This window comes from Aethalodelphis obliquidens, unplaced genomic scaffold (genome assembly GCF_003676395.1).
Source record: "Aethalodelphis obliquidens isolate GAN/ISIS:26980383/991018 unplaced genomic scaffold, ASM367639v1 scaffold22, whole genome shotgun sequence".
Taxonomy (NCBI): Eukaryota; Metazoa; Chordata; class Mammalia; order Artiodactyla; family Delphinidae; genus Aethalodelphis; species Aethalodelphis obliquidens.
The window spans coordinates 7,421,801-7,436,556 of NW_020837966.1; the positions used below are offsets into that span (position 1 = coordinate 7,421,801).

A 14,756-nucleotide genomic window follows, 5' to 3' on the forward strand; every position below is an offset into this window, starting at 1 on the left:
TTCTTATGGTAGTACCATACTGTTTTGATTACTAGAGCTTTGTAGTCGAGCTTGAAATCAAGAAGCATGATACCTCCAGCTTTCTTCTTCTTTCTCAAGATTGTCCTGGCTATTTGAAATCTTCCGTGGTTCCATACAAATTTTAGAATTATTTGGTCTAGTTCTGTGAAATATGCTATTGAAATTCTGATAAGGATTGCACTGAATCTTCAGATTGCTTTGGGTAGTATGAACTTTTTAACAATATTAATTCTTCTAATCCATGAACACAGAATATCTTTCCATTTATTTGTGTCTTCTCTAATTTCTTTCATCAGTGTCTTATAGTTTTTAGTATTCAGATATTTTACCTCCTTGGTTAAATTTATTAGTAGGTGTTTTATTCCTTTTGATGCAACTGTAAAAAGGGACTGTTTCCTTAATTTCTCTTTCTGACAGATCATTATTAGTGTATAGAAATGCCACAAATTTCTGTATATTGATTTTGTTTCTTGTGACTTTACTAAATTTATTCCACCATTTTTTCCGGAGAAGTCTTTAGGGTTTTCTTTTTTTTTTTTTTTTTGCGGTACGCAGGCCTCTCACTGCTGTGGCCTGTCCCGTTGTGGAACACAGGCTCTGGACGCGCAGGCTCAGCGGCCATGGCTCACGGGTCCAGCTGCTCCGCGGCATGTGGGATCTTCCCGGACCGGGGCACAAACCCGTGTCCCCTGCATCGGCAGGCGGACTCTCAACCACTGCGCCACCAGGGAAGCCCCTAGGGTTTTCTATATATCATAGCATGTCTTCCGCAAATAGTGACAGTTTAACTTATTCCTTTCCAATCTGGATGCCATTTATTTCTTTTCCTTGCCTAACTGGTCTTGATAGGACTTCCAATACTATGTTGAATAAAAGTGGTGAGAGTGGGCATCCTTGTCTTGTTCTTAATCTTAGAGGAAAAGATTACATCTTTTCACTGTTGAGTGTGATGTTAGGTGTGGGCTTGTCATACATGGTCTTTATTATGTTGAGGTAGTTTCCTCCATACCCACTTTGTTGAGAGTCTTTATCATAAATAAATGTTGAATTTTATCAAATGCTTTTTCTGTATTTATTGAGAAGATGGCTCTTCTTGTAGTTCCTCTCTGTTTCCTTCTTCTTCTTTCTCTCTTCCTTTGTGTCTCAAAGGTTTTCTTTAGTGCTATGTTTAGATTCATTTCTCATTTTCTTTTGTGTATTTGCTATAAAGTTTTTGTGTGTGTGGTTACTGTGAGGTTCACATACAGCATCCTATGTAAACTGTAGCCAGTTTTAAGTTGGTGGCAACTTAATTTTGAACACATTCCACAGCTTTATCTTTTTACTACCCCTCCCCATGTTTTGTACTTTTTTTTTTTTTTGCGGTACGCAGGCCTCTCACTGTTGTGGCCTCTCCCGTTGCGGAGCACAGGCTCCAGACGCGCAGGCTCAGCAGCCGTGGCTCACGGGCCCAGCCGCTCCGCGGCATGTGGGATCCTCCCGGACTGGGGCACGAACCTGTGTCCCCTGCATCGGCAGGCGGACTCACAACCACTGCGCCACCAGGGAAGCCCCATGTTTTGTACTTTTATGACATCTTTTTGTATGCTTCCCTTAACTATGATCATAATTTTACTATTTTGGTCCTTTAATCTTCATGCTTGCTTTATAAGTGATTGATCAACTACCTTTATTATATATCTACCTTTTCTTAGTGAGACTTTCACTTTCATACATTTTCTTATTATTAATTAGTGCTATTTTTTATTCAGCTTAAAGGAGTCCCTTTGATATTTATTGTAGGGCTGGCTTAGTGTTGATGAATTCCTTTAGCTTTTGTTTATCTTGGAAACTCTTACTCTCTCCTTCAATTCTGAATGATAACCTTGCTAAGACTTCTCGGTTGGACTTTTTTTCTTTTTAGCACTTTGAACATGCCAAGCCACTCTCTTCTGGCCTGTACAGTTTATGCTAAAAAATCTGCTAAGAGCCTTGTGGGCTTTAGTATGTAATGAGTTGTTTTTCTCTTGCTGCTTTTAGGATTCTCTCTTTACCCTTAACTTTTACTATTTTAATTATAATGTGTCTTGGTGTGTGTGTCTCTTTGGGTTCATCTTATTTGGAACTCTATGCTTCCTGGACCTGGATGTCTATTTCTTTCCTCGTATTAGGGAAGTTTTCAGCCACTATTTCTTCAGATAATTGTTTTGGCTCTTTCTCTCTTCTCCTTCTGGGATCCCTATAATGCAAATGTTATTTCACTTGATGTTGTTCCAAAGGTCCCTTAAGGTATCTTCACTTTTAAAATTTTCTTCTCATTTTGCTGGTCGGTCTGAGTGATTTTCATTGCTTTGTCTTAAGCTTACTGATACATTCTGCTATCTCATCCAGTCTGCTGCTGAACCCCTCTAGTGTATTTTCAGTTCAGTTATTACTTCTCTTTGGTACTTTTTTATACTTTCTCTTTGTTGAAGTCCTCACTGTGTTGATTCATTCTTCTTCCAAGTTTGATAAGCAACTTTATGATCATCACTGAACTCTTTGTCAGGAGACTTCTTATCTCTGTTTCATTTATTTCTTTTTCTGAGGTCTTATCTTATTCTTTCAATTGGAACATATTCCTCTGTCTCCTTATTTTGCTTTACTCTCTGTTTGTTTCTATGTATCAGGTGAATCAGCTATCTCTCCCAGTCTTGAAGGAGTGGTCTTATTTAGGACATGTCCTGTGGGTCTCAGAAGCACAATCCTGCTTGGCCACCAGAGCCAAGCATTCAATGGCTGCCTCCCTATGTGGGCTGTGTGTGCCTTCTAGTTTTGGAGTTGCAGTGGTACACTGGTGGGTGGGGCTGGTCCCTCGACTGGCTGCAGTGCCCAGCCAAGGCACAGCCCTAAGGGTAGGGTTCCCAGCAGGGTGGGCCCACTGGCTTAATAGATTAGAGGGAGAATTCCAAAATGGTGCTTGCCAGCGCTGACATTACAAACTAGCCCAAGATTGCAAAGTGAATCAAAAATTGGCAGATTAGGGCTTCCCTGGTGGCGCATTGGTTGAGAGTCTGCCTGCCAATGCAGGGGACGTGGGTTTTCCTGGGAGTGTTTCAGTCCTGGGAGAGTGTCCCAACTGGTTCCTTCCTCTCCAGCAGACGCTTCGAGATTAGTAAGTGGGACCCCTTCACCTATGATCCATGTGCTTTTCAATTGGTGTTTGTGTCCTGTGGGTCAACTGGTTTTTGGGTCTGGTGGGTCTGCATGTGAGCCCTTTAAGAGTGGGTTTCTGATCCCTGCAGTTCTATAGTTTTCCTGGACATATTCCCCATTGGTTTTCAAAGCCAGGTGTTTTGAGGTCTTGTCTCTCCTGTGTAGGACCTAGCAGCTGGGTGCCTGATGTGAAGCTCAAATATCCTTCTCCTCAGGGAAAAGATCCATAACCTTGTGATCGCTCCCATTTGTGGATTTCTGTGGCTGGGGTGTGGTTTTTTTCCCTTGCGCAGACTTATCTCTGCCTCTCCTACCTGTCTTGCTGCTGTCCTTTAACCCTTTGTTGTGGAGACTCTATTCATCCAGTTTTCAGGTCCTTTCTGAGACAATTATTCCATATGTAGTTGTAGATTTCTTGTGTCTGTGGAAGGAGGTGAGTTCAGTATCTTCCTATGCCATCATATTGAACCCTCTCCTAGGACAGCCAATTCTTTATCCTCCCTGAGGTTCGGTTCTATATTATGAATCTTACTGGTAAATCTCTCTGAAAACCTAAAAGTTTCAGCTTTCTCTGCTCTTTTAAGTCAGTTGTCACTCCTCAATCTTACAGAATTTATGAACATTTTTATCTGTTGTTATCTCCTCTTCATCCTGGTGGATTTATATGTTATAATTTTATTGCAGCTTAAGGGAGAATCAGAGATAAAAACATGTATTTAATCTGCCAATTTTTTTTTTTCCTTTTTTTTGCAGTACGCGGGCCTCTCACTGTTGTGGCCTCTTCCGTTGCGGAGCACAGGCTCCGGATGCACAGGCTCAGCGGCCACGGCTCACGGGCCCAGCCGCTCCGCGGCATGTGGGATCTTCCCGGACCGGGGCACGAACCCGCATCCCCAGCAGCGGCAGGCGGACTTTCAACCACTGCGCCACCAGGGAAGCCCTAATCTGCCAATTTTTGATTCACCTTTTTCCTTACATTTATGAAAAGTATTAATTAGGTTATGATTTACCTCTTATGATCTGATGTAGAATTCACCTATATTTCTATAAATTTTGAGGTTTCATTCGCTGGGTGCCATTTTTTTTTAAATGAAATCTTTCACTTTCTTGTATAGCCTTTAAGTGGTATATGAGTGGCCATACTTCCTGGCTTATGATCTTTTTGTGGAACTGTAAATGCATTGCTGTGTTTTATTATCAAATGAAATTTACAGTGTCCTGTTCCACAGAATGAAACACAGAAGGATTTCATAGGCACTCATCCAGATGGAGCACAAATCTAAAGTCTACATGCAAACTTCTAAGAAATCACCTTTGCCATCTTATGTGCAGTCCTGTTTCCTGGGCTTCTAGAATTGATTTTGTTAAAAATAACCCCAGACGAAAATCAAAAAGAAGCATCGGTAGTTTCTCAATACTTTCAGTTGTTTAAAACTATCTTAGCAGGAGAGTTTGTGCTGCTTTATGAATTCTAGATGGCTCAGTTTCCTACAGAGTATAATTATTAATTGTTTAATGAGTAATTAATGTATTATTTCCAGTTTCTTTAGAAATAATATGAGGAATAACTCAACCATCTTTCTATTTTAACATGATCATTAGAAAATTAATATAGTAATATAATTTCAGTCAAGATGAATAAGCTCTAGAGATCTGCTGTACAACATTGTACTTACAGTCAACAATAACATATTGTATACTTTAAAATTTGTTGAAATAGATCTCATGTTAAGTGTTCTTTCCACAATTAAATAGAGTAAGATAAATTTTCAAAAACCACTACCATGTACTCTTACTGTTCAAAGGCATGTCTAATTTTTTAAAAACTGAAGAACTAAAAAATCTTGATAGCAGCTTGAACATACCATCTTTATCAGCAGTGTCTTGAGGCCTGCATTTTAAAGTGAAGATCTTCCGTAGCTTACAGTTAGCTGAGACAATAATTCCATCCAGTGACTGGAAAACTGCTCCTTTGAATATTTCACTGGTAAATGCCACCAGGTCAATGCATAGATTGCACCACTAAAATTAAAAAGGGAAAGAGGAGTAAGCACTATGTAAAATCACATAAATGAAATGCAAAATCCAGAATTGAGGCAATCGTCTGGATCAACCAGCCCCAAACCAATTTTCCCCTTTAGGCAAATCTATCTGTTTCGGCTTCGATTTTCTTAAGAATTGTCTTGATTCTTCCAAAGAAATCATCATGATCTAAACTGTACACTGGTCATCTGGCTAAAGAGTTCCCATTGTGAGACAAGGCTTTGACAACTTAGGGAGGTAACTCTAGATCAGAAGGCAGTATGCTAGTGGGAAGCTAATTGTAGGTGCATTAGACCACTTAAATCTTGAAAATCAAGGATAAGTAGCCAATCATTCCTTCAAGAGGACTAATCTGATCACAGTTAGCCACTTATATTTGTTAAAAAAAAGCACGGATGAAACTGAAATTAGAAGCTGGGTCTAAACTGCAGCCATTGCTGTTTATTCATAACCAATTAACCTATTGTACAGAAATAGATTCTTCTAAAGAATTTGTAATTATGCCAGGTATTTGCCAGTTTTTAAAGTACTCTTGCAGGGACTAATTTCTGCCCATTAAACAATTAGACCCCTCAATATTTCATCAAATAAATTCTCTAAATGGTCTTACTGAGTTAAAGAAAAGGAGCAAATAATCGTTTAGTAAAAAATTATGACATATATAAGACGGCTGGGCAAAAGCAGAAAAAAGGATTTTTGCAGTTAAAAGAAAAGTAGTATTTAAAATTGTCTGTGCTAAATATAGATCAATGGAACAGGACAGAAAGCCCAGAGATAAACTCACACACATATGGTCACCTTATCTTTGATAAAGGAGGCAGGAAAGTACAGTGGAGAAAGGACAGCCTCTTCAATAAGTGGTGCTGGGAAAACTGGGCAGGTACATGTAAAAGTATGAGATTAGAACACTCCCTAACACCATACACAAAAATAAGCTCAAAATGGATTAAAGACCTAAATGTAAGGCCAGACACTATCAAACTCTTAGAGGAAAACATAGGCAGAACACTCTATGACATAAATCCCAGCAAGAGCCTTTTTGACCCACCTCCTAGAGTGATGGAAATAAAAACAAAAATAAATAAATGGGACCTAATGAAACTTAAAAGTTTTTGCACAGCAAAGGAAACAATAAACAAGACCAAAAGACAACCCTCAGAATGGGAGAAAATATTTGCAAATGAAGCAACTGGCAAAGGATTAATCTCCAAAATTTACAAGCAGCTCATGCAGCTCAATAACAAAAAAACAAACAATCCAATCCAAAAATGGGCAGAAGACCTAAATAGACATTTCTCCAAAGAAGATATACAGATTGTCAACAAACACATGAAAGAATGCTCAACATCATTAATCATTAGAGAAATGCAAATCAAAACTACAATGAGATATCATCTCACACCAGTCAGAATGGCCATCATCAAAAAATCTACAAACAATAAATGCTGGATAGGGTGTGGAGAAAAGGGAACACTCTTGCACTGCTGGTGATGTGAATTGGTACAGCCACTATGGAGAACAGTATGGAGGTTCCTTAAAAAACTACAAATAGAACTACCATATGACCCAGCAATCCCACTACTGGGCATATACCCTGAGAAAACCATAATTCAAAAAGAGTCATGTACCAAAATGTTCATTGCAGCTCTATTTACAATAGCCAGGAGATGGAAACAACCTAAGTGTCCATCATCGGATGAATGGATAAAGAAGATGTGGCACATTTATACAATGGAATATTACTCAGCCATAAAAAGAAACGAAATTGAGCTATTTGTAGTGAGGTGGATGGACCTAGAGTCTGTCATACAGAGTGAAGTAAGTCAGAAAGAGAAAGACAAATACCGTATGCTAACACATATATATGGAATCTAAGAAAAAAAATGTCATGAAGAACCTAGGGGTAAGATGGGAATAAAGACACAGACCTACTAGAGAATGGACTTGAGGATATGGGGAGGGGGAAGGGTAATCTGTGACAAAGTGAGAGAATGGCATGGACATTTATACACTACCAAACGTAAAATAGATAGCTAGTGGGAATCAGCCACATAGCACAGGGAGATCAGCTTGGTGCTCTGTGACCACCTAGAGGGGTGGGATAGGGAGGGTGGGAGGGAGAGAGACGCAAGAGGGAAGAGATATGGGAACATATGTATATGTATAACTGATTCACTTTGTTATAAAGCAGAAACTAACACACCATTGTAAAGCAATTATACTCCAATAAAGATGAAAAAATAAATAAAAATAAAATTGTCTCTGCTTTGATTAAAATATTAGGCTCCTCCATTATTTGCTTAGAAGCACAGTTTATATAAGGTCTATTTTATTAACTTATCAAAATTAAAAGATATATTAATTAAGGAAATAATAATGTCATTTTAAAAGTCAAATTCCATTTAGAAGTATTGATTTTAATATGGAGGAGAACCTGAACTTGTTTCCATAGTAGAAAAGTAAAAGAGATTGCAGTAAATTATTGATTAAATATGTAAAATTATTTTCTTTGTATATGTCTCAACAGTCACATTTTATTCCCAGGTGATGAGAATGCTCTAGTCTTTTGGGGAAAAAGGAGTCAGTTGTAATAAAAGGTAGGAGATAGGATTGAGTGTGATGTAACAATGAGACTGGCTTGACCAGCGGAATGGTGCACTCTGGTTAAGTGTGGGAAGTAATGTGGGATAGGGCAGTGAGGCCAGGTTCTGGAGGAGCTGGAAGATCAAGAAGAGACACTTGGATCCCAGAGGGTCAAGTGTCACTGTGGTTCTTGAAGGAGAATGTGAGAAAAGTAGAGTATTGGAAGTCTGGATTAACCCTGATGCAGGAATGTTTGGGGTGGTAGAGTGGTACTGGGAAAAAGGCTGAGGCAGAGTAGAGACAGACTGAGGCACAGAAGCACCAATTAGTCTCCATCAGTCATTTAAGCATGAAGTGAGGAGGGTCTGGTTTGAAGGCTAGCATAGGAAGTGAAATGTAAGGGACAAATCCAGTATGCATGCCATATGGTGAAACACCATGACTTGGTAAAACTCAGGTTATATGGAGGTACTGGGGTTTCCAGCTATCCAACACTAATTATTAACATTATTATACTAGCGTTATTATTGTTGTTACAAATTTGGGTTCCATTCCTTAAAAACTTAACATTATGCCCCAATTCCAATCTTTCAGCTGGTTTGTCCCATCAGGAATCGCATTCATCCATTCTTCCCCACAGGTGCTAAGTGCTTATCAGGTGTTAGACACGGGCTTAACAAAAGTTTTATACAAAATGTAGCCCTTTGTCACTTTTCCACTCATGCAATCATACTGTATTTTAAAATAATACCTCTTGTATTTTAAATAATACCTCTCTGTATTTTAAAATAATACCTCTTGATTCATCAATTTTAGACATTATCTGCTGACTTCCTATTATGGTAGATAAGATTTTTAGCTCACTTATACACGTAACTTTCCTGACTCCATCCTCCCTAGATAATTATCTCTCATTCTTTCTCTTTCTCTCTTTTCTTTAAAATTCATATTCTGTGTTTTCCTTATTGTGACTATGGAAATATTGTACACAACTGAGCCAAGTGATGCTCTATGATTACCTTTCCTTTCCTTATGCAACTTCTTTAGACTTCTAGAGTTAATAACTGCTTTTTAAATTATCTTTTTTTTTTGAAATAAATATTTTGAGTCTTCCTACATCTAGGAAATGCTTGGAGGTGACACCTGAGTTTCATTTTGAACAACTAATAAGGGCTTCCAGGCCCAGGGAGGTATGGGAATGTGTTGGGCATTTTTTCTCAGGACCCTCCCCCTTTATTCTCTGCTTAGATGAACCCTCCAGCTGGCTGCACCTGGAGACCCAATCAGAATCTGCCAGATCTGCTTGGGAATTGGTGTTGACCTCCTTTAAACAGCGCAAGTCCAGGAAACCAGGCCCTTACCTTCTACACCCATTTTTTTCTCTTTTTTTCCACAGTTTTATTGAGACACAATTGACATCACTGTATAAGTTTAAGGTGTACAGTATGATGATTTGATTTACATGTATTGTGAAATGATTACCACAATAGATTTAGTTAACATCCATCATCTCATACAGATACAACAGAAAGAAAAAAAACATTTCTCCTTGTGATGAGAACTCTCAGGATCTACTCTCTTAACAACTTTCCTATATAGCTCATCAGCAGTGTTAACTATAGTCACCATGCTGTACGTTACATCCCTAGTGTTTAGTTATCTTATAACTAGAAGTTTGTACCTTTTACCTTCCTTCAATTCCTGCTCTGCCCTCACCCCTGCCCCCCACTACATCTAGTAACCACAAATCTGGTCTCTTTTTCTATGAGTCTGGTGGTTTTTGTTTTGCTTTGTTTTCATTAGAGTCCACATATAAGTGAGATCATACAGTACTTATCCTTCTCTATCTGACTTACTTCACTTAGCATAAAATGCCATCAAGGTCTATCCATGTTGTTGCAAATGGTAGGATTTTCTCACTTTTTTATGGCTGAAAAATATTCCATTGTACATATATGCCACAACTTCTTTATCTATTCATCTATAGACGGACACAGGTTGTTTCCATGTCTTGGCTCCTGTAGATAATGCTACAATGGATATGGGGGTGCAGATATCTTTTTGAGTTAGTGCTTTTGTTTCCTTTGACTATGTTCCCAGAAGTGAAGAATTGCTGGATCATTTGGTAGTTCTATTTTTAAGTTTCTGAGGAACCTCCATACTGTTTTCCATAGTGGCTATACCAATTTACAATCCTACCAACAAAGCACAAAGGTTCCCTTTCCTCTGCAATCATACACATTTATCTCTTGTCTTTTTGATGATATCCATTCTAACAGGTATGAGTTATATCTCACTGTGGTTTTAGTTTGCAATTACTTAATGACTAGTGATGTTGAGCATTTTTTCATATACCTGTTGGCTTTTTGTATGTCTTCTTTGGAAGAAGGTCTATTCAGGTCCTTTGTCCATTTTAACTGGATTGTTTTTTTGCTATTGAGTTGTATGAGTTCTTTGTATATTTTTTGATATTAACTCCTTATCAGATATATGGCTTGCAAATATTTTTTCCATTTCATAGGTTGTCTTTTCACTTTGTTAATGGTTTCTTTTGCTGTGCAGAAGCTTTTTAGTTTGATGTAATCCCAGTTGTTGTTTACTTTTGATTTTGTTGCTTGTGTTGTAGGTGTGATTTATACACTTCTTATATATCCCAGTCAAACTGCTTTTATTCCCTCTGCCTGGACTTCATGCTTCATGGAAAGTATTCAACAAATAATGGTATGCATGTGTGTGTATGAATATACGAAGACACGCATATACATACATGCCTACACAAATACTTTCAATCTTTCATTATATCATCATTCGACAAACACCATAAATGTGTGAGAACTGGTAAGTTATTTAGTGAATCCATCCCTTAGAAGTACAGATGGGAGTAATTCCTGAAAAAGATGGGAATATCTTTCACAAATCTTCCTTGGTTAGAGGAAATAGAAAATTTTTTTTAGTTTAGTGGATAGAATTTTTTTTTTGGTTTAGCTGATATTTATAAAGGTTACAATTTTCATAAGCTTCCACAAATAACTCATTATTCATATAAATTCTGTGATAATTTTCTGAAGTTTTAGAAAAGAGTACGAACTCTCTACTATCAACAGGTGGGTTATCTGAATTACAGCTGATCTTTATAAAATATTTTCATTATCCTTGGGGATATCATTCACTCTTAAAATCCCTTTTTTGACATTTTTCTTGATCTCTAATCACTTTATTCCTATGTGCAACTCTAGGCCATCAGGGAAGAGCTCTTGATCTAAAATATTTATAATTATGGGTCCTTAAGAAATAAGCACAGGAAAGACAGCAATCTTGATAAAGAAGAGACAGTTCTGTTTAGTCTGTTTCTTGGATTGATAAGAGAGTTTATGGTATTTAGTTCCAGCATGGAATTTTACGTGAAAAAACTGACTGCCAAAGGGTGAAAGCATTATTCAAAGCATCAGTTTCTAGTTTTTACTGAAATGTTTTGGCCATATGGCTTCATTGTACTGGTGAAACACATGCATGCACGTGCACACACACCCTCCCGCGCGCACACACACATTCAAGAGCTTGCAATAACAAGCTCTTGGTTGTCCCAGAACTCTTTTGATTTCCTGTGCCCCTATTCTCTGCCAATACCGTAGGAAAGATCTGAAGACAACTGGATTTATTTTGCCTGTGTGTAAAGAGCCTGAGTCGCTAACAGTACACAGCTCTAGCCAGCACTGCCTTGCTAAAAAGGAATGACAAACAAAAAATTACAATTTCATAATCTAGAAATCCTAAAGTGCATCTTTTCCCAGAATTTTAGAACCTCATTCTAGAATTCCCAGAATTTTAGAACCTCATTCAGGAGTTTTCATGCTCCTGAAATAACAAAAAACAAGGTTTTAGGACTGTTATTCTTGCTCCTTTTAAAATAATTTTTCACTTTAGCTTTGATTTCTCAAGAGAAAATCTGATTACAATGACTTTATCTATCTTTTTCACCATCATATTGTGTTTATTAAGTGGTGTAAGCAGAGAGATTGCAATAGTAATTTCCACATGGTCAGGGGAAGTAATTACCTATTACTAGTGTATTAAAAGCAATTTCTCCAGGAAAAGTAAATCACCACAAGTCCTTATATGGAGAGAGGGGAGTTGATGACTGGAGGTTGGGGCTGCCAGGGTAGTAGCTCATGGCTGAACCAAGGAAAGGCAAATTCCTTGTAGAAGTGTCATCATTATACATGTTCAGCAATCAATCTCTACCTCCAGTTCCTATCCTCCTCCAGCAAGCTATCTCTTCCTGAAACAGCTGTCCCATCTTTCTCTTGCTAATCCTCAAGTCACCCTTTCACTGTGCCCTTTGAAATTCTTACTACTGAAAAGTACCTATATTCTTTATATTCTTCTAAGGGTCCTACACACCTTACCTTAACTGAAACCTGGCTTTTCTCTGAGATATTACTTCCCCTTCAAGTCTGGAGTTGAAGTTCACTTATGCAGTTCACCTGCGCTTCTACAGCCCCCTATTTTGAGGCCATGGGGCGGGGTGGCACTAGAAGAGAGTTTGCTCTTCTGACTGGGAATCTCTATCTTCTTTGGAGCCTGAGGCATTGCAGAGACAGGCTCTTCCACCCTTTCAGCTTCACATCACACCCCAGTCACTCCTTCTACCTCCTCAGGTACACAAGCACCATCCTATACACACATTCCTGGAAAATACTGGGACCAGGTTCATCTTACCTTCTGATTCAACACCCTAAAAGTCCCTTAACCTTTTCTTAAAGTCTTCCTCTCCTCTTCACTCCGTAATCCACTCACGTGGCCATATCTTGAGATTTAATTTAATTACCCTGAAATACTTTAAAAATTCTGAATTATATTCTATTCCTTTATCTGTCTGTCAACTCTTTCCAGTTAACCTCTATTGACAACACCTTTTAAATATATTCTTCCGAGGGATGCAAGAGTTTGGGCCCTGGAGCCAAACTGTCTGGATTTGGATTCCAGTTCCACCACTTACTAGTTATATAATCTTTGCAGTTACTTGTCCTCTCTGTGCCTCTCTTTCCTTATTTGTAAAATGGTGATAATAATGACAAATCTCCCATACAGTTGTTAGGATTCAATGTTTAAATACATGTAAGCACTTCTAATAGTGCCTAGCATATGGTAAATGCTCAATGTATGTTAACCATATGATCTTTTTGACGTTCATACCGTGAAATTCATAGACTTTGAGGGTACAGTTCAATGAGTTTTGACCATTTCATACATCTGTATACCATACCCTATCAAGATATAGAACATTTCGATCACCGCAGACCGATCTTTTGTGCAGCTCTCCTATCAATCTCAGCAGTCATACCGTTTAAGGGCAAGTACTAACTTCTTTCACTTTAGATTAATTTTGTCTATTCTATTACTTTATATAAATGAAATCACAGTAAATGGCTTCTTAGAGTTAGGCTAAGACTTGAGGTTCATCAGTGTTCTTGCATGTACTGGTAGTTCATTCTTGTTTTGCTGAGTAGGAGCTCACTATGAATAGACCACAATTTGTTTGTTCAGTCTTCTGTTGTTGGACACTTGTGTTATTTCAAGATTTCGGCTATCATAAATAAAACTGTTGTGAAATTCAAATTTGTGTACACACATTTTCATTTCCTTGAATAGACACGAAGAAGTGGAACTGCTGGGTCAAAGGGTAAATGTTTAACTTTATGAGAAACTTCTAAAGGTATTTCCAAAGTGGTTATACCATTTTCCTTTACACTAGAAATTTATGAAATTGCTTTACATCTCAACAATATTTAGTATTTCCCGTCTCTTTTAATTTAGCCATTCTAGTGAATGAAGTAGTGGTGGTAACTGTGTTTTAAATCTGAATTTCCCTGACTGATGGTATAGAGCTCTTCTTCGTATGCTTATTTAACCAAATGTATAATCTTTGTTTAATTATTTTTGCCTTAAAAAGTTATGTCTTTTTATTATAGAGTTGTAGGATATAGTCTGAATACAAGTCTTTTGTCAGTTATATGTATTAAGAATATTTTCTCCCAGTTTGTGCCTTGCTTATTCATTTTCTTAATAATATCTTTTTGATGAGAAGTTTTAAATTTTATTGAAGTCCATTTTGTCAATTAATTTTTTATTATGGTTAATGCTTTCTGGGTCCTAAGAAATCTCTTAAAGTAGCCCTTTAGTTTTAGTATTTACATTTAGGTATATGATTCATCTCAAATTAATTTTTGTGAATGGTATGAAGTATGGGTTGAGGTTCATTTTTCTTTCTTCTATATGAATACTCAGAAGTTCTAGTTCTCAAAAAATTGCTCTGATGCCTTGGTTGAAAATCAACTGACAATACATGTGTGGGTGTACTTCTGAACTTTTTATTGGTATCTATGCCAAGAACATAATGTCTTCATTACTGTAAGCTTAAACCAAGTTTTGAAATCATGAGGTATAAATTTTACTTTTTGAAAATTGTTTTGGGTATTCTAGGACCTTTGAATTTCTATGTAAATTTCAGAAGTATCTTCTTAATTTCTGAAGAAAAAAAAAAAAAAAGAAAAGAAGCCTGTTGGGATTCTAACTGGGATTAGATTGAACCAACAGATTTACTGAGAGAGTATTGGCAGCTTAACAAATACAGTCTTCTGATTCATAAACAACATTCCCCCATTTATTTAGGTCTTCAATTTCTCTCAGCAATGTTTTATAGCTTTCACTGTAAAGGTCTAACATATATTTGGTTATTCCTGAATATTTCATATTTTTCATGGTATTGTAAATATTTTTAAGATTTAAAATTTTCAATTGTTTACTGTTACAACTTCGTATAGAAATATATAGAAACAAATGATTTTGGTATACTGCCATTGTATTCTGTGACCTTGATAAACTCAATTACGTTACTAGGTTTTCTTTAGTTTTTGTCGGTTCCCTAGAATTTT

At 37.4% G+C, this 14,756-nt stretch overlaps 1 protein-coding gene across 8 annotated transcripts in view; it reads right to left on the bottom strand.

The window, feature by feature from the left end:
• The window catches only part of CFAP20DC (CFAP20 domain containing), a 267,535-nt gene that overhangs the window by 142,665 nt on the left and 110,114 nt on the right, over positions 1 to 14,756 (bottom strand). For all 8 annotated transcript variants that reach the window (XM_027121274.1, XM_027121269.1, XM_027121267.1 and 5 more), the window contains one exon: positions 5,061 to 5,217. In XM_027121274.1, coding sequence (XP_026977075.1) covers positions 5,061 to 5,217 — 157 coding nt within the window. The remainder of the gene's footprint in view (positions 1 to 5,060; positions 5,218 to 14,756) is intronic.